The sequence below is a fragment of the Candidozyma pseudohaemuli genome, assembly GCF_003013735.1.
Source record: "Candidozyma pseudohaemuli strain B12108 chromosome Unknown scaffold00001, whole genome shotgun sequence".
NCBI classification, from domain to species: Eukaryota; Fungi; Ascomycota; class Pichiomycetes; order Serinales; family Metschnikowiaceae; genus Candidozyma; species Candidozyma pseudohaemuli.
In genome coordinates this window covers 1172652-1190923 of record NW_020194435.1, presented here as the reverse complement: position 1 = coordinate 1190923, position 18272 = coordinate 1172652, and the positions used below count along the sequence as shown (strand labels likewise).

The 18272-nt window shown below is 45.0% G+C and overlaps 10 protein-coding genes and 1 non-coding gene across 11 annotated transcripts; 7 read left to right on the top strand and 4 right to left on the bottom strand.

Moving 5' to 3' along the window:
- Positions 1–115: 115 nt before the first annotated feature.
- On the bottom strand, positions 116–1713 carry KAR3 (Kar3p; the record flags this gene model as incomplete). The annotated part of the gene is made up of 2 exons (XM_024855969.1): positions 116–135; positions 264–1713. The coding sequence occupies 2 exons, from the start codon at positions 1711–1713 to the stop codon at positions 116–118; spliced, it is 1470 nt and encodes a 489-aa protein (XP_024715568.1).
- Positions 1714–2405: 692 nt separating this feature from the next.
- RRP15 (Rrp15p) lies at positions 2406–3110 on the top strand (the record flags this gene model as incomplete). Its single annotated transcript, XM_024855968.1, has 1 exon — positions 2406–3110. The coding sequence occupies one exon, from the start codon at positions 2406–2408 to the stop codon at positions 3108–3110; it is 705 nt and encodes a 234-aa protein (XP_024715567.1).
- Positions 3111–3293: 183 nt separating this feature from the next.
- C7M61_000531 (uncharacterized protein) lies at positions 3294–4839 on the top strand (the record flags this gene model as incomplete). Its single annotated transcript, XM_024855967.1, has 2 exons — positions 3294–3767; positions 3880–4839. The coding sequence occupies 2 exons, from the start codon at positions 3294–3296 to the stop codon at positions 4837–4839; spliced, it is 1434 nt and encodes a 477-aa protein (XP_024715566.1).
- A 98-nt stretch (positions 4840–4937) lies between these two features.
- On the top strand, positions 4938–7269 carry SGT1 (co-chaperone; the record flags this gene model as incomplete). The annotated part of the gene is made up of 2 exons (XM_024855966.1): positions 4938–5968; positions 6462–7269. The coding sequence occupies 2 exons, from the start codon at positions 4938–4940 to the stop codon at positions 7267–7269; spliced, it is 1839 nt and encodes a 612-aa protein (XP_024715565.1).
- Positions 7270–7315: 46 nt separating this feature from the next.
- On the bottom strand, positions 7316–7774 carry C7M61_000529 (signal recognition particle subunit; the record flags this gene model as incomplete). Its single annotated transcript, XM_024855965.1, has 1 exon — positions 7316–7774. One exon carries the CDS (start codon positions 7772–7774, stop codon positions 7316–7318), a length of 459 nt encoding a protein of 152 aa, XP_024715564.1.
- Positions 7775–8087: 313 nt separating this feature from the next.
- C7M61_000528 (divalent metal ion transporter) lies at positions 8088–9965 on the bottom strand (the record flags this gene model as incomplete). The annotated part of the gene is made up of 1 exon (XM_024855964.1): positions 8088–9965. One exon carries the CDS (start codon positions 9963–9965, stop codon positions 8088–8090), a length of 1878 nt encoding a protein of 625 aa, XP_024715563.1.
- Positions 9966–11536: 1571 nt separating this feature from the next.
- On the top strand, positions 11537–12730 carry PDX1 (Pdx1p; the record flags this gene model as incomplete). The annotated part of the gene is made up of 1 exon (XM_024855963.1): positions 11537–12730. The coding sequence occupies one exon, from the start codon at positions 11537–11539 to the stop codon at positions 12728–12730; it is 1194 nt and encodes a 397-aa protein (XP_024715562.1).
- Positions 12731–13160: 430 nt separating this feature from the next.
- On the top strand, positions 13161–14384 carry C7M61_000526 (uncharacterized protein; the record flags this gene model as incomplete). Its single annotated transcript, XM_024855962.1, has 1 exon — positions 13161–14384. The coding sequence occupies one exon, from the start codon at positions 13161–13163 to the stop codon at positions 14382–14384; it is 1224 nt and encodes a 407-aa protein (XP_024715561.1).
- Positions 14385–14796: 412 nt separating this feature from the next.
- On the top strand, positions 14797–14883 carry C7M61_000525. The gene has a single exon. It is a non-coding gene; the product is annotated as a tRNA-Leu (tRNA).
- A 67-nt stretch (positions 14884–14950) lies between these two features.
- C7M61_000524 (uncharacterized protein) lies at positions 14951–16893 on the top strand (the record flags this gene model as incomplete). The annotated part of the gene is made up of 2 exons (XM_024855961.1): positions 14951–16778; positions 16805–16893. 2 exons carry the CDS (start codon positions 14951–14953, stop codon positions 16891–16893), a joined length of 1917 nt encoding a protein of 638 aa, XP_024715560.1.
- Positions 16894–17129: 236 nt separating this feature from the next.
- On the bottom strand, positions 17130–18242 carry C7M61_000523 (uncharacterized protein; the record flags this gene model as incomplete). Its single annotated transcript, XM_024855960.1, has 1 exon — positions 17130–18242. One exon carries the CDS (start codon positions 18240–18242, stop codon positions 17130–17132), a length of 1113 nt encoding a protein of 370 aa, XP_024715559.1.
- Positions 18243–18272: the final 30 nt, after the last annotated feature.

The window sequence follows — 18272 nt, the reverse complement described above, 5'->3', positions numbered from 1 at the left end:
CGTCTTTGAATCACCCTGCAAACTGTGTTTCAAAAGATAGGTTAGCTTCGAGTTCCTGAACGGAACATGCCCACTCTGCCCACCATTTTTCTTTCTCGATATACTGTAGATCACATCACCGAGACACGAAAGAGACTTATTGATGGCTTGAGTTTCCTTAAGTCGGGCTCCTGTAGCATGCGAGTTGCTTATACGTTCCGAGCCGGCTAGATCGACAAGGTGAAGGGTTCCATTTTTTTGCGCTCCTGTCAGTGGGTTGGTACCCTTTATCCTGATAGTAAGCACCGAATGTGATCTTGAGGACCGCTCGTTTGCATCTGTTGCTGCGGTTGCTCGTCTCTTATTGGCTTTCAATAGACATTCAAGCGCTTCAGTAACACCATTCATAATGTTTGTCTTGAGGTTAGTGACAACAGTAGTGCCAGTGGTGTCATCATGTTTGATCTCATGCTTTGCAGGCTTGCCTGAATCACTGAACAAATCCACAATAGTTTCATTGTAAATTTCGATAAAGCTGGCTTCCACTTCATGACTCCATCCTTGTGCCTTGAGCTCCTCGACATCGTGGAAAATTTTGCTGATAGATGATGGTATCATGCCGTCACCTTCATTGGACATAGTGTATGTCTTGCCTGATCCAGTTTGACCATACGCAAACACGCAAACATTAGATCCATCCAATGCGCATTGAACCAATTGACACCATTCCTCAAATATCTCAGAATTTTTTGTTCCGATATCGAAGATTTTATCGAATTGAAATGAATTTGCATCATGACGCGCAGCATTTGTGTAGCTCCACAGTGATGTAGGCTCAGATTTCGAGACGATAAGGTCCTGCTTACCGTTGTCACCAAAAATCTCAGGAGAAGAAGCCTCAATTCTCGCAGAAGAGCCACTTTCATCCGGGCGTATCCTGCAAAATACCCTTATATTTCCCTTGAGGTCATGAAGTTTTGCGTGAAGTACTCGTCTCTGTTGTTCGAGCGCTGGAAATTGCTCACTGATTGCAGTGGTCTCTTTCTTATACCCCTCAATGTTATCAACGTGACTAGAGATTGAGTTTCTTTGTTGCTCAATCTCAGCAACTGTGTCATTGATCTTCTCTTGAATCCTAATTTTGTCCTTCTCCATGCTTGTGAAGTTCTTTTCCAAAGCAGTCATTTCATGTTCTAACGCAGCTTGTTTGAGTTGCAACTCGCTGGCGAGGAAACGCTGCACGTCTTTTATTTTTGAAGATACAGCGGACGAAGCTTCCCCCAACTCGGAGGATCTCTTCCTTGTCTCATTCGCTTCATCATCTAACTTGGTCAGAAGCTCATGTAGTGCTCTACCATGACCCTCTTTGATCAGGATGAGTCTTCTAGTTTTCTCCTTCTGTGTCAATCGTATCTTTTCCTCGAAGGCACTAAGGTCCTCTTGAAGAGCTCGCCGTTGTTCTTGGTCTCGTTTTGCAACCGCTTCCACAGTCAGGTCGATTTCACGGGACAAAGCCTCTTTCAAGTCCATGAGTCTCTTATCGTGATTAACTTGCAATTCCTTTTTCTTGAGATCAAAGTTGTATTCAATCTGCTTTATACTTTCGAGTTCCGCGTCATCCAATTGCTTCACGTTTGCTTCAACCTCTCGGAGGTGCTTCATCACTTCTCGAACCTCGTCCTCCAATTTTCTGTTAGTGAGCTCCATATTGAAGATTTCAGTTTTCCTCGACATTATCTGTTTCTTATAAACAAGAAGCTCCTCATGTTTTTGTTCGATCTCCTGCCGGAGAGGGTGTTGTCGTAGAAGATAACCCATATCGCTATCTGATCTAGGTAGTATTTCTGGGACTGAGTAGCGTTCGATTAGTAGTGTTTTTTTCAGGGGCAGAAAGTTCTCGATGCCCAACGCCCTCTTATGCCGCGGTTTGGAGGGGCTAGACACTTTTATATCTCCAGAATGGCTCATGATCTCAAGCTTGTCTCATGCGTGTGTCAGACCTCAAACATAAACAAACGCTTGCATTATGATCGTGGTGCACGGATGCATTCTCCAGTGATTCAGTGCTATAACTTTTACACACGAAGCCTATGGAGTATTTTCCAAATTTACAATCCAAATCAAATTGTAGAGACCTGGGTGACTAAGGATACACTGTTACCAGAATTTTAATAAACCAGGCTTCTGGAATTTAGATAAGTTTGCAGTCGTGATACAAGCTCTCAGGACGACGACAGTATTTTAACTAAAACAGTCTCTCCAAAGTAGGCCAAAAATCTAATTGTTGTGATTGTGAAAACACCCGTTTCACGCTTTGTTGCCCTGGCTTCGTGTTTTAGAAATCATGGTTGGTTGCAAATTTCCTGCAGAGATCTTCGCTTTCAAGCCCATCTCTGATTGAGAGTACTCATCGCATCGTTAGCACTATGGGAAAATCCAATAAGGCGCAAAAGCAAGCCGTTAAACAGAAGGTGGAAACGCAAGAGGAGAAGCCTGAAGTGAGGAATGAGAAGGTTCTGCCCTCTAACGATTCCGATGTCCAGGAGCTGGAGGACGAGGATGAATCTGACGCCGATTCTGGTCTAGACGATGAGTTTGATGTTGCCAACGTCCCATCGGATGACGATGAATCCGAGGATGATGAAGAGTCAGACGACGAGTTTCCTTTGAGAAAGAAGAAAAAGGTTAGCACAGATGGTGGAGATCAATTTGCCAGTGCATTCAACGCTATTATTGGCTCTAAATTGAAGGCATACGACAGGAAAGATCCAATTTTGGCCAGAAACAAGTCCACACTCAAGAAGCTAGAGTCCGATAAGTTGGAGAAGAAGGCCAAGCGTGAATTGCTTGCAGAAAAGAAACAGATCCAGGACAAGGTTCGTATACGGAACCTTCTTCCTTCAGCCAGCGAGCCTGAAAAGGTCCGCGATATCATCGAAAAGGAAAGAAAACTCAAGAAAGTTGCCCAGAGAGGTGTGGTGAAGTTGTTCAACGCTGTCTTAGCTACACAAGTCAAGACCAAGGAGGAGATCGGTAAAACGAAGGTCTCTGCCGGTAAGCAGGACGAGATGTTGAATGAACTCTCTAAATCCAAGTTTTTGGATCTTGTGAAGGCAGCGGGCAATACTTAAGCTCATTTCGTCACGAGAATCTTGTCCCGGAATATCTACCGGGGTTGACTTTTTAAACCTCTCGATGCCGCGACGCAGTGCAGTTAAAAAAAGAATTCCCCACAAAGTTTGGCACGGCACAGAAAACGCCTTCACCTCAAGGGGTGAGAGGTGTGAGTAGTATTGACCAATCTGCTTACCAAAATGTCCATTACAAGACATGATGAGGCCCATGTACGGGCGGAAGAGACGCTTGACGAGCCCCTGAACGCTGCTTCAGAGACAGTAAGGGATAGACCTTATGATAGACCACATATAGTGACCAGAGAATCAAACTTGAACGTCACCAGTCTCGGTCAAGTAAACAACCCTTCAATCGTTAATACACAAGCCACCCCCATCAATGCAAATAAGGAGGCAATGACCCTCCGTAATCCCGAGAGAAACCTTTGGAGAGTTATTGCAGTGAGCATTTGGTCGGCTTGTGGAGGCTTTTCAGATGCCGCCCCTGGTGCCCTTTTGCCCTCTATGGAAGCCCACTATAATATCAGCTATGCAGTGGTTTCGCTTATTTGGATGTCAAATGCCGTGGGGTTTATATTGGTTGCCTGCTTCGCCCACAAGATTACCCCATGGTTTGGTAAAAGGTGGTCACTCACCTACGGTATCATCCTGTCGGTATTCTTGTATAGCAAGTGGCGGACCCTTTCCACTCATTTGCTTTGGTTTCTTTTTGGGCGGCATTGGCTTGGCAACGGTTTTGGCTCAATCGAATGTCTTCTTATCCAAGCTTGACAAGCAGTCCAAGTATTTGGCTATCTTTCACGCGAGCTATGGTGCTGGGGCAACAATTCTGCCTCTTGCAGCCACAAGTATGGTTGGGCATGGAATGAAGTGGAACTACGTTTACTTGATTTTGCTTTCTTTGATGGTGATCAATACGTTTAATACAAATTTAGCCTTCAAGGGTGCGGAAGATGACTTGAAACCATGGGATCACGATGAAGAGACGGAATTATTGATTGACAAAACAAGAGCAACGGAGGAAGGAATAGAGCTTGAGAATTTCCTGGAGTCTGGCCGTGCTGACAGTGCTGAACGTCGGACCCCACCTAAGACCCAGAACGATATGATTCTTGCCTTGAAGAATGTCCCTACTTGGTTAATCGCCCTTTTTGTGTTTTGCTATCAAGGATCGGAGGTGTCCATTGGAGGTTGGATCGTTACCTACCTCTTGGACTACCGTAAAGTGGGCACCAGTTTTGGTTATGTGTCGTCTGGTTTTTGGGCAGGTTTGACCATAGGCCGGCTTCTTTTGACGCGTCCATTGCATAAAACGCTTGGTCTCCGCAAAAGCATTGTGATTTTAGCTCTTTTGGCCATTGGTATGATTATTTTATCGTGGGTTGTGCCGAACAGTATCGCTGTGGGTGTTTTTGTCGGACTTGGTGGTGTATTCATCGGTCCCACTTACCCATTAATGATAACAGCGGTTTCATTTATTGTTCCAAGAAGAATTCAGGTTGTAAGTTTGACCATAATGACCGCTTTTGGATCCAGCGGAGGAGCAATTCTTCCATTCATTACTGGTTTAATTGCAGAGAGTCAGGGAGCCTACGTTGTGTTACCAATCTTCATCGCCACATATAGTGTCATGTTGATATTCTGGCTCATCTTGCCTAATGTCGAGCGAAAGCCTGATCAACCAAATGATGGAAAGTTGAAGAGATTCTTGCACAGAATTTGGTAGTATATAGTGGAAAGTGAAAGAGATCTCACCATAGTGTGTAGCGTAGTGGGTGCGAAAAACCATTTCGATCCAAGAATTCTCCAGGTCACTCATACCAAATGGCTGTGGAACTACACATTAAGCACGGCGATGAAGCTGTCAACAAGAAGGACTTTTCAAATGCCATTGAGCAGTACACGTTAGCTCTCAAAGAGAACCCAGAAGCTTTCCTAGGCTACATCAAACGTGCTGCAGCTTATTTGAAAGTCAGTGATTACTCCAATGCCCGAGGTGACATTGACAGAGCTATTTCAATTGCCGACAAAAGAGGGAAAAGAGATGACAAAGGACTTTGCTACTACAGACTTGGTCTAATAAACTACGCCGAAAAGCACTTCTCGGAGGCATTGACCAACTTCAAGAAGTCCAAAGAGCACCTGTACCTGGAGCCAGCGTTGGATATCTGGATCAACAAGGCAGAAAGAGATTTGAAAAAAGCAGGCCAAGCGGCTGAAGAGAAGCCTTTGAACTCTGCAGAATCACAGTCCAAACTGACCAGTGCCGATGTTATCAACAAACAAGCACCATTGAAGGTGAAGATCAGAGACGACTGGTATCAGTCGAACGACACAGTGACGGTCACCATCTACGCAAAAAACGTCAAGGAAGAATCCTTGAGTACTTCGTTCAATCCTCGTTCCGTGGCACTTTCATTCCCAAGCGGCGACAACTCTGAGTACAACTACAACTTAGAGCCTTTATATGGCGAGATTGACACTGCTGCGTCCAGCTGCAGGGTTTTTGGCACAAAGGTCGAGCTCACATTGGCTAAGAAAGTCAAAGGTAAGTGGGCTCTGCTCGAAGGTGATGGTCCCATCAAGCCTGTGGACACCAAAGAAGGTCCCACAGAGCAATTAGCATACCCTACATCCTCGAGAAAGGCAGTCAACTGGTCCAAATTCGATGTGCAAGAGGACGAGGAAGAAGAGGACTTCTTCGCTAAGCTATACAAGGACGTGGATGACGATACCCGTAGGGCCATGATGAAGTCTTACGTGGAGTCAAATGGTACCGTGCTCACGACTAATTGGTCTGAAGCGGAGAACAAAAAATTTGAAACCAGTCCGCCCGAGGGCATGGAAGCGAAAAAGTGGAATCAGTAGACTGGCCTTATCTGGTTCTGGGCATCAGAAGAGCAGATCCAAATGTGGCCGCGCTACCCTGCAAGCGAGCCTCCCTATTGTGCATAAACAAGGAGATCAGTGATCCGGATGTATCGGGGGAGATCTGGCAACCTTTCAGCAATTTCAAATGAATTTTTGAATAGCTATAGTCATCTACCTACTTCAGTCATAATGAGTTCTTGAATTTTCTCAAAGTTTAAAAAGCTTGCTTTTGGATGCGGCCATAATAAGCTGCAGCATGATGCGTACAGGGTTGACCGACGTGAGGCGGGTGGTTGGATTCCCTTTCCTTGTATGCGAGATTTATTACTAAGACAAAAGTCCGTCTCGCTGTTATTCCTACTAAAAATCTTTTTGCTTTTTTGAGACATGCCTTACTTTCATAGATTTGTCTGGTATGTGCAATCGTCTCTTGTGGTGACCCACAGGATAATCTATTAATTATCTACTAACACAAAGGCCCGTTTCAAGTGGAACCGAAAGTGTGGTTGTGACAGGCAATTTCGATAATTGGTCTCTCAAGGATGGTGTTTTGAAGAAAGCCACTGATGGTGATTTTGTGGGAGATATCCGTGTCGATGAACCACAGCGGTTGATCTTCAAGTTTGTTGTCAATGGCTCTCAATGGATCACTAGTCCTAAATACAAGATCGAACATGATCTCCAGGGCAACGCCAATAACTACTTGGAACCTGAAGACTTGGAGGAAGACGAACCAGAACAAAAGCCTGTGGCTGAAAACATTGAAAAGCCCATTCGAGATGAAGACGATAACGTCGAGGTGTTTTCGTCCCCGTGTTCGTACGCTGCATTGTCAATTCCAAGCGAGGGCTTCGAGGATCTCGGAGTTGAATCCGTCGAGGGCGTCCCAGAAGAGCGACAGTCCCCGCCCGTGTCCGAGCCGAGGCATCGTAACGCCCCCATTGACATCCCAGCAGCCCAGCCAAGCTCGCAACCAAGACCATTCCAGCCCAACCACACCACCTCCTACAAAAGTTGCCACACCAGTTCAGGAGACACCACGCCTACCAACTCCGTCCTCACCAGCGGCTTCTTCGGAGCAAAGCAGCTCGCCACCCCCACCCAACAAGAGTCTGAAGTATCGACTCTTGGCACTCACTCTCGGAGTAGCTCTTATACTGCTCACTCTCAGCAAGGGTATAAAGATTCCCTGGTTGTGAACGCGCTTGGTCTTTTACCTGAGCCGGCTAACTCGTCCAAGAAGAGGGAAGGTGTGTTATCCCGCTTTATCGGTTTCTTTCAATAATTACGAGGCTCAATTTCATTAATTAATGCTATTTGACTGGATTCGATCATTTCTTCTTACCCTTCTTCTTCTTTTTGCTCTTCAGCGACGGAGCTTGTGGTGTCTTTTCCTTCTCTTCAGGAAGAGGCGTCTGCTCACGAACTGGCTCCTCGGCTTCAACCTGAGGTTCCTCAAACTTGTTATTACTCATGACGCTGGCCACACCCACAATCTCAGTCTTTTGTTGTTTCTGAGCGGGCTCCTCCGTAACAGTGGCCTCTGCTTTTCTCTTGGTACTAACTCCACGAGGACCGAAGTATGTTAAAAGTCTGGACAATTCTTTTCCCTTCCTCGTTGAGTATTGAATGCTCTTTCCCAGCTGGGGCTCAGAGCATTTGAACTTGACAGTATGCACTGGAGCAGCATTGTCTTTACTCTTTTTTGTTTTGTTGGAATAGGTGATGGTGACGGTGGCCGATGGGAATGCCTCGAAGAGCTCGGCCAGGCTTTCTATGAAACTCTCCATGGCTAGATTGAGACAGTAATCTGAGAAGTTCTACTCGCACTTTTCATGGTCGCATTTTCTCTGCAGCGCCAGTGTGGGTTCGCTTAAGCTCGACTCACCTCAGAACTGCAAAAAAATCTAGTGAATTTTATTCTATTCCAGAAAAATATTGAAATATACCTGACGATCTGATCATAGTAATGCTCTGGCAACTTAACGGATCGGCAAAGCTTTCATAGCTATGTTCTAGCGAGCCTACAGTGCGTTCCTTTGTTCTATAGATTATCCTAGTATACACCTTATGACTTGTATGACATTTTTTTGTCATGTTAACCTAGAGAGGGACATCATAGCCGAGAACCCAGCTGCCTATGAGCACAATGTTGAGCAACGTGACAAAACTCCATGAAGTAATCGAAAAGAACGTCATCCAAGGGCCATTACTCATATCACTGTAACCCTTGATACGGAAAAGATCCTCGTCGGACGTGTCTATGGAGTCCGGGTTGGCAGTGTATGAAGGTGGGTTTGTGGACTCTGTTCTCTGTGTACTTGCAAGTGTAGGGAAATGGGCACCCGATCTGCTCTGCTGCAGCACCATGTTCTGGCGTTCATGACTTTCGTCGTCAGTTTCGTCTTCCCAGCCGACACATGGATGTGCCTTCCTGAGGTCCTGAAGCCTGATGGCGGGCTCACCGACAGAATAACGGTTCCGCTGAGGGACCACCGTGTTCTGAGTATTGGAGTCACTGCCAAACGATAATTCTTCCTCGAAGATGGTGTCCACATCCTCATCACCATCTCTCACCAAGATGGGAACACTCATAATTTTCTTGGAGCACGTAAAGTAAATCAATGGAGCTGTGACAACAGGAAGCAAAATAGACAAGACAACCTGCGAGGCATTTAACGTCCTCGACAAACCATCTCTTCCTGCGAACGAAACAACCATTATGCAAGGAAAGATCGCCAATGCTCTAGTGACAAGACGACGAATCACGGGGGAGAAACTCCACAGCAAGAAGCCCTCAGATACCATCTGGCCCGCAAGTGTACAGACAACACCAGCAGATTGACCGGAGCAAAGAAGAGCAAGCACGAACACAAATCCTGCAGTTTGTGAAAGATGAGTCGAAAGAAGGTTGTAGATGGTGAATAAATCAGCATTGTGTGAGCCTTCATCATCCGAATCGGAATCTTCGTGGTCGTCGTCACGCTTGCTTTTCGTTCCCACGGTGGCACCGGCAACAATCAAAATAGTTGAGTTGACAAACAAAGCCACAGTGAAAAGTGAAATGACAAGCTCTGCAATTGTGTATGCCATGGTGTCGTTAATGGCATGAACTGAGGGCCTGTAGTACTCTTCCTCTTCTTCTTTGGCGCCAACAGCAGTGGCGTATTCCTCTCCAGTCAAGTGTACTCTCTCTTCTTCAAGACTTTCGGCAGGTACCTCTTCTACCTGCTTAGGTGGTGTGTAGTATCCATGCTTGATGTCAAAGTCCTTTAGCCTAGCTTGCACTAAGCCTGAACCGAGGTATAAAGAGTGGGGCATCACGGTAGCTCCCATAATCGCCAAACTCAAGAAAAGGCCATTTCCGCCCTCTCTCTCGCTGGTGTCAATCACCTTCTCATTAGGTAAGAAGCCTTTCAAAACGTCGATGAACGAAAAATTGGGTTCTTTGGACACTTGGAACAACTGAATCGCAAAGCAAACAACTGTAGCGCCAACAAGGACTGAGACAAACGACTCAAAAATGCGGATGAAAAGTAAAGGGCCGTTTGGCCTGTAGGCCATGAGAACGATCAAAACGTCCACCATGGTGATGATGACTCCTAGAGTCAAGGGAATGTTAAACAAGATATTTAAAGCGATGGCAGTACCCACAACTTCAGCCAAATCTGTGGCAATAATAGCGATCTCCGCCAAAACGTAGATGAAAATATTGAGTCTGTGGGGTAGATTCTCTTTGCAGTTAGCGGCCAAATCCAAACCAGTGACAGCACCGAGCTTGGCCGACAAAGTTTGCAAGAATGCCGCTAGACAGTTGGATAAAAAGATGGAGAATAGAAGTTTGTATTGGAAAGCTGAACCAGCAGCCACGGCGGTCGAGTAGTTACCAGGATCCATGTAGGCGACAGAGACCATAAGGCCAGGGCCTATAAACCGCATGTACTTGCGTAGCACTCCCCAAATTCCTTTTAGCCCAGGCATTTTAGGCGTTGTGATGCTGAGGGGGTGTGCTTAAAAGCGTGGTTCTAAAGTGTGATGAAGTACCAAAAGTTGTGGAATGTTGGTGGTCACGACAACTTCTTATTGATGTAAGACTAAGGATTGTCTTTTCTTGTTCTCTTGGGACAGTCGGTTAAGGTAGACCGTGTATGCTGAAAACAGGCCGATTTGCTTGAAGCTTTTTAAGGTTTTAGCTAAAGTGGTTGCTTCTATAGAAATTCTCAGCTGCGCCCAGGAAAAGACCGGGTGCGAAAATGCTATAGAGGTCTCGAAAGTACCAGGGCCCGAGGCACAAAAACATAATACATGTAGCAACCAATAAGGAGAGAAAAAACTAAATTTCGTCGAAATTGGTGAATCATTCGATTGTCGGGAATTGAATTCTTTTCATGATATTTTTTATTTTGGGGGTTCTCAAGAATCTAGGTTTCTATATTGATCTAGATCCACCTATTTACATGCAAATTATGGTTGCGAATAGACCCTGTGAAACCACAGTGGTGACAGAACCGGCGGTAAAATACGGCTTTACACATGGTCCACATATTTACTCCGCATTAGAAGAATACAATTTCGAACCTAGTATTATTTTGATAAATGATGGTAAAGTTTGAGGCCTCAAAGAAAGACGAGGATAGCTATAGTGAACAATGTTGCATCAGATCGCCGAGCTGGACCAGGATTTAACCTGGTGACACGCTATTTTGTTTATCTATCAAGTTGAAAGTGTGAGCTGCCGAGCTTCCAATTCTTTTTCATTTACCAAACCCTAGGACGCCATGTCTCTTCCTTATCGATTTGCGAAGTATAGGTCCACATCACAGAATCCAGACATGTCTCTCTCTGAATCATACAAAAGCTTCTCCAAGACTCAATGACGGCTATAGTTTTTCATCACACTGTCGGGAAGCTGAGTGGAACCAGTTCATGTGGTATCCCGGAGAACATCGGAAAGCCGCACCCGGGCACATCTACTGATAAGACTTCTACATAGCAACAAAAGCAAAACCGTTCGAGTAACTTATGTCAATCGAGTATTTTAATTATTGGATGTCTAAATCCAAGAGAATAGGTTAGTTTCAGCAACTAATGTTTTTGACTCCTTGAGCTCCGGCGTTCGCAAATAAAGCGATACAGAAATTTAGGCATTGCCGAGAAGAAATTCAAAAATGTATGGCTTGCAATTAAGGGGAAGCTCTGCAAACACTATTAGATTGTCAAATTAATGATTTCATTTTTCCAAGTCCAGTTTAAAAATACAGTTTGGTACAAGTGCCGAGTCCGGTTTGACAGATTTTGCACCCAATGTTCGGAGATGTCGCGCCCGTTCGGTGGTCAGAGTCCGAAGTATGCACAACTCCATCAGTTCTACTTTTTTGAACCTCAACTTGTTCCTTCTATAAGTCGTACATCTTCGAATTACCTACAATCCCATGTTGAGGTTTACGGCTACACGTGCATCACGCCTTGCCCTGGTATCTAGAGCTGGTCAAGTGGCTGTCGCCAGAAACTTACATATTCAATCTTTATTGCTTGATGCTCAAGTGTTCAAAATGCCTGCCATGTCTCCCACGATGGAAGAGGGAGGCATTGTTGGTTGGAAGGTGAAAAATGGTCAAGAATTCGCTGCTGGCGATGTTTTGCTTGAGGTCGAGACCGACAAGGCCACGATTGATGTGGAGGCCCAAGACGACGGCATTATGTGGGAGATCTTGGAGAATGACGGTTCCAGCGGAATTGCTGTCGGTAAACCTATTGCATTGTTGGCTGAGCCAGGCGATGATTTATCGTCTTTGGAAAGACCTGACTTGGAAGCAGAAACACCTGCTCCCAAGAAAGACGAGCCCAAAAAGGAACAGCCGGAACCTGCAGCAGAACCTCCTAAGGAAAGCAAGACCGAGTCAGTTCCGAAGGCGAAGGAGACTCAACCAGCAGCTGAATCTAAACAAGGTTCAAGTGAGGTCTTCACGAAGGCCAACCCACAGCAGAAGCTCACACCAGCTGTCGAACTATTGCTCCACGCCAAGGGTATTTCCGCTGAGGACGCATTTTCCAAAATTCCAGCCTCCGGTCCCAAGGGCAGACTCTTGAAGGGTGACGTTTTGGCCTACTTGGGTGAGATCAACAAGGGAGCTGTCGAGAGAGTTGCCTCATACATCAAGAACAAGGAACACTTGGACTTGTCCAACATCAAAATCGCTCCTCCAAAGGAAGCCGAGAAGTCTGAGGCAAAGAAGCCAGAGGTTGTGAAGCCTTCAAACGTTTTAAAGATAGAATTCACCTCGGAATTGGGCGAGGCTGTTTCGGAGTACAAGTTCCAATACGCTTTTGAGAAAGCATTGCATTCTGCCATCACTCAGACATATGGCACAAGATTCCCTGAGTACTCTAGAGGACCATCCCCATCGGCATTGGAAGTTGATGATGTCTTCGACGACTTGCTCGTTGCCCCCGTGTCTAAAAAGAGATTCGATGTCTCCGGAATCCAGTACAAATTCATTAAACTGGTGCCCACTAGCTCTGGTGCCTTCGCCGCTGCACCCAAAGACTCTTTTGATGAGCTTCTAGGACTCGAATCCGCTCCGGCACCAATCTCCGGAGATGTAGAGGGGCCTGTTAGCGCTAATGTGACGTTTAAGGTTGCTTATGATGAGAAGTTGGTGGATTCCAAGGAGTTTGTTGAAGAGTTTCAAGAATCTTTGCTTAGCCAAATTCCAGCAAAGCAGCTCATCATCACACAATTGTGAGCGCTTCATACAGCAAGAATCCAACGAGAGACGCTAATCAAGAGGGTACACAAATAATATAGGAATGTAACATGTAAAGTAACGCATCATATACGTCAATGACGAACGAAAGTCAAAAGTTTATGCTGGGCACAACCTTCCCTACAATTCCACACACGCAGCGTTATCAGTGGAATCATCATCGAGTTCTGCGCAGAGAAACCACCGCGCATAACTTTTTTTTTTTTTTTTTTCCCTTGTGCGGTCTATTTTTTTTTTTTTTTTATAGTTTACACATACATTTCTTGCAACCATTTACAACAACCACACTATAAGTTCATGAGGTTTGTTTGGATACTCTAACCATTCATTGAAGCCCACTTAATACCGCAACGTCACCGCTTTCCAAGAGCAGCCATCGATAGCTCATCGATACCATTATCAGTCCATCATGAGTATTCCATACAACATCAACGCTGCAAAACCAGCTGCCACCATGGAAGGCCCCCTCGAAAGTCAGGAGAAGAATAGGCGAATCCCGCTTGTTTATGGCTCGAGAAATGGTTCACCAAATCCCCAGAATTATGCAATGGGCACCCCTTCTCCTCCACTCACTTCTATACTGAACAGGATGTTGAACAATTCGATGGTTCCATCACCCCTCACGCTTCCACCTCAGCAAGGGATGAGAACGAGCCACAACTCCATGCTCTCGAAATCTTCAGAACAAACGCAACACAACCAGATACAACAACACGCGCATCAAGGCTCTGACCAGATGCATCGACAACAGCGAGGGCCCCCTCCACAGAGTTACCAGGAATACCAGCAACGTTCACAAAAAGAAAATAACTCAATGATGAACGTCGGCGATTTCCAACACAACCAACAACAACACCAGATACACCAGAACCACAACTCACAAGTTCCTCACTACGCAAGCCCGCAAATGTTCAGCAAGCAGGGTCAACAACAACACTTGGCACAAGGCCATCCGCCCTTTGAATATGGCCAATACCAACACATACAACCACTAGGACAACAGATCGATCAGTCCGATTTCCACCAATATTCCCAACACCACCAACAACAGCCAAACCAGGAAACGCATCAGGTCCAATCACAATTTGCAAACCATGACCAAAAATCTCTTGTGTCTCTGCCTCAAAACTCGGATGAATCTGAGGGCAAGCACAAAATAACTATAGTTACCAAGTTCGTTCCCGCGACTGAGGATGATGGGTCAAAGAAGAAGAGAGGACGTCCCAAGAAATATATCTTGGATCCTGCAACGAATGAGTTTATCGATTCTTCCCACGAAAATTTCAAGCGTCTCAATAAATTACTTAAGGAGAGTACCAAAACAACTCTGAAGAAACTTGGCGATGCCGAGCAGCATGTGGGTATCGTGAAAGGAACGTCTCTCAAGTCCCTTAATGATGTGGCTGTGCAACAGCTTTTGGAAAAGAAAGATAAAAGAGGACGCCCAAGAAAGTTTCCAATTGAGAAAACCGGTCTCACAATTCGTGGTGTAAGGGTAAGTGGAACTGGTCGGGGCCCATCTGAGAAGGCTCAAGTAACAACTTCCAATGTTGCAGCTGACACGGATAAGGTCAACAAAAAGAAGAGAGGAAGACCTAAGCGCGAGGAGAATGTGGGCGCCACTGTACAATAGTTTTTGATAGGCATTAGGTATATGTATTTATAATTTTTGATAGCGGGGCATACCCTTGGAACTAAAGAATAGACCATCACTTATGGCGGCATGTAGTCCAGCTGAATACACTATACAGCTCTCAAGTAATTGAGTATATTTCAAGCAGTACTTCTCAGTTTTATTCTGAATGGATTCCATTCTCTCAAAGATTTCGAGACAGCATGTGTGAAAATACTTTGATGCTCGGATATTGATAGAAATTGCTGTCCATTATAAGCTTAGACTTCTTTCACATTGCAAATTTCGAAAGAACTGGGTTTTGATGTGATCTGTGGTGTAGTTTGACCATTCCAACTGAAGTTTACTACATGCAGGACCACTGAAATTGAAAGAATATATTTAATCTGCAGGTCTAAATCGTTGCTTAGTAGGAGGGTTGGCCGAGTGGTCTAAGGCGGAAGACTTAAGATCTTTTGGACGTTTGTCCGCGCGAGTTCGAACCTCGCACCCTTCACTATTGTTTACTTTTTACAACCTCCTACAAACTTTCATTACTGCCGTTTGCAAATAATTTTTTCTGCTCCATGTCATTGGCGAAGCTGATCGTCGTGGGCAGAGCTATTGCAGAGTCAGGGCTTTTGGATCCTGTTCAATGCTCAGAAAACCTGCAAGTAGCCATAAACAACTCCGACCATTTGACCGTTTTAGAACCCAAACTACCCTTGTTACACAATTGGATTTCAAACGGTGTATCCAATGGACTAAAGAAGAGTACGATAGATCCTAATGACCTTTATGACGTGAGAGGGGTTTTCAATATCGCAGATCTTGAACTGCTCGGTCTCCAGATCTTTTCCAAACTACTCATCGAAGATGGCGAGGACCGATTTTCTTTTGGCAGAATCGCAGAGCCATTGATAATATCGCATGCATGGTCTCCAATTGATGATTCTACACGAGATTGCTTCCTTGGAGTATTACTCAACACAGGCGAGGTTCTTGTCTTGAAGAGAACGACTCAAGATTCAGGTCAGTACGATGTCATCATAAGGAGCTTTACGAGTCTCCTTGACAACATGAACATACCACTGAATAGATTAACCAATGAGGGGGACATCATAGTGACCAATGCAGAGCATCTTGAATTGAAGATCACCAGTTTCACATTCGGGAAGGCTTCCAATGGCGCTTTGTATATTCTACTAGCGCACGAGAGCGGGCTGATTTCTATTCATTCATTGACACATGGATTGCCTGAGTTATCGAGGCTTCAAGCCAGTGGAACTATCGTCAAAAGTGCCTGGTCACAGGATCTATCTACGACCGCATTGCTTATGTCTGATAATTCTGTTCATATCATCTCCTTAGATGCCAACTTACAGCCAAAGAGTGATATCCAAAATGTGAAATCGGCCTCCAGATTTCTTGTTTCGCATCTAAAGTTTATCTCTACGGACACCCTCATTGTGACCGACAGCAAAGCGCTTCATGTTATCAAGGGTGGCTCGACTCGAGAAACAAAGTTACCTTATAGATCCACCATCCTGGGGCTTTCATTTGCTCAATCATCCGCTGGCTACACGATTTTTCTTTCATTTGAGTCTGGCCACTTCTCGTTGCTCAATATCAATGAAGCGGGCGAATGTACCCTCCGACCACTGCCTCAGACATGGACGAACTTTGTCAATCGCACTCTCCTTCAATTCCAGTATGCTTGTCTCAAGGAACAGAACAAGGCACCGTCAAATGTTTTCAAACCATTTCTCAATGATAAGGTGGAGGGTAACCTAATGATTCATGGCTCACATCTCAGCTCAAATGGTGACCTCGTTCTCGCTTATAATGTCGTGCCAAAAAACGTCATTCATCATGAGATTCGCTCAAAAGCTGAATTTAAAGTGGCCGTTGTGTCTGCACTTGAACTCGATCCTAAGATTACGATAAACCAAACTTCCGGCACCTCAATCTCACAGATCCATGGCGTACTACTAAGAGACTATCAGTCTTTTCCAACACCTGCTTCGAATGGTAAAGAGGGTATTGATGAGTTTATTCAAGCTCTTCAAGAGTGGAGAACGCGTAAGTTTATTGACTTTGGCGAGGTAAATCTCACCATTTCACCTCACGAATCGTTGACCGAAACATTACAAGAGGAATTTTTAAACAATAACTCGATTCGAGACTTGCAGAAACTACTTACTTTTAATTCAGCATTCCTTGCCACTTTAGAGGTCCTTGGATCGAGCGAAGAGTTGGGTATTGTTACCGCTCCGGCGAAGCAAAATGTGAACGATGAACTGGAGATGATAAGAACCAAACTTGCGACGCAACTCCGCCAAGCAGTGCTATCATCGGTGAAGTTCAGCGACCTTATTGAAGCAGACAAGTTTTTGTATCTTTCGTTTGTCAAAAGTCTTCCAATTGACCATCAAAGCCAGTTTCTGAACTTACCGGAGGAGGTAAAATGGACGGAGTCGACAGACTTGGTAACGGAAACGTTTCGCGTGGCCATGAATCAAAAATATGACAAATCTTTCGAGAAATTTGCCTTATCAGACTCGTCTCATTCATGGCGCCGTTGCGACCTTACCTTGTTTCCTATCTTGAGTCTCAATAACAAAGCTGACGAGTCGAATACATTTGTTTATTCAATCGCGGAACACGATCCCGATGGTTTAGCATACACCTTGCAGACTCAACTCAACTTTTGCGTTTACACTGGGAATAGAGTGTTCGACCTAAAGGTGGGTCTTTAATGCTATACTAATGATGAAATATATAAGAACCAGGAACCGGCTGGAAACCCTCATCGCTATCGGCGAACAGTCCAGACAAAAGATCGAGCTCCTTCTCTCTGTTCCAGACGAGCTGTGAAGAGTTCCACTTTATGAGTTGACTGACCTGTTTTGGTGGGGGGTCTGTAATTTTTGTAACGAGATATGCAACAGATGATTCTGCAAAGCCGTAAAGCAAGAGACCAATCCAAGGTGCTCTGCGAATGAGAAGATAGTGGCATAATCCAAAGCCGAAAAGGAGGCCCTCTCTAGATCTGATCCACTGATCTTTCTCGGATTTGGTGAACCGGACACGCGAGAAGTAGGGGGCCAACAAGTCGTGAAGCATACTTCTGGAACCCCAGTACGTTGTGAGGAATAACACTGCCCAACGTTTTGGCACGAGTTGAAGTAAACCAAATATGACAGCTGCATTCACAGTGCCGATCTTGCCGTCCAAGTTCAGAAATGAAATAAGACCGAGGATAACGGACCCGAAAAAGGGTATTTTACTCACAAAGTAGGCGCCAACACTCATGAGAGTCCGATTTATGTGTCTGCGCATGAATGCCGAGAATTCTTGAGAAGTAGCCCATTTCTTCTTGATGCTGTCAAATGTAGGCCGGTTATCAGTAATTCTTTCATCAGTGCTGAGAGCAACAAGATTTTCATGGTAAACACGTTCGGTTTCGGGATGTTTGGCCTTACGAACCTGGTCGACAAATTGCAAGCTCTGCAAGAATAGGTCATCCAATTGTTTGTTGAAGTATCTGGACCCTGAGATCAAGAAAACAGAAATGTTAAGCACATTAAACTGGAATGACTTCAAACTAGCCACAACGTGATCAAGACCTTTAGATTTCGTAGCCAATGCAGCTATCTTCACTAACACTCGAAGCAAAATGATTGGCGACCATATGAGACCTTGGATCACAAGCGACGCCTGAATAGCTATCAAAGACTGGCGATAGTACTTTTGTGTAAGGAGTGAAGGGTTCTGAAGCGTTCGGTAAGCACCTAGTATTGCCAACTGAAACCCTCTTAGGATTGCCAAAAGTGAGAATCCCGGTGGTGGGTTCGAGATCAATATGGGAGATGCCATTAATGATAGACTACGTCTATGGTCGTGAAT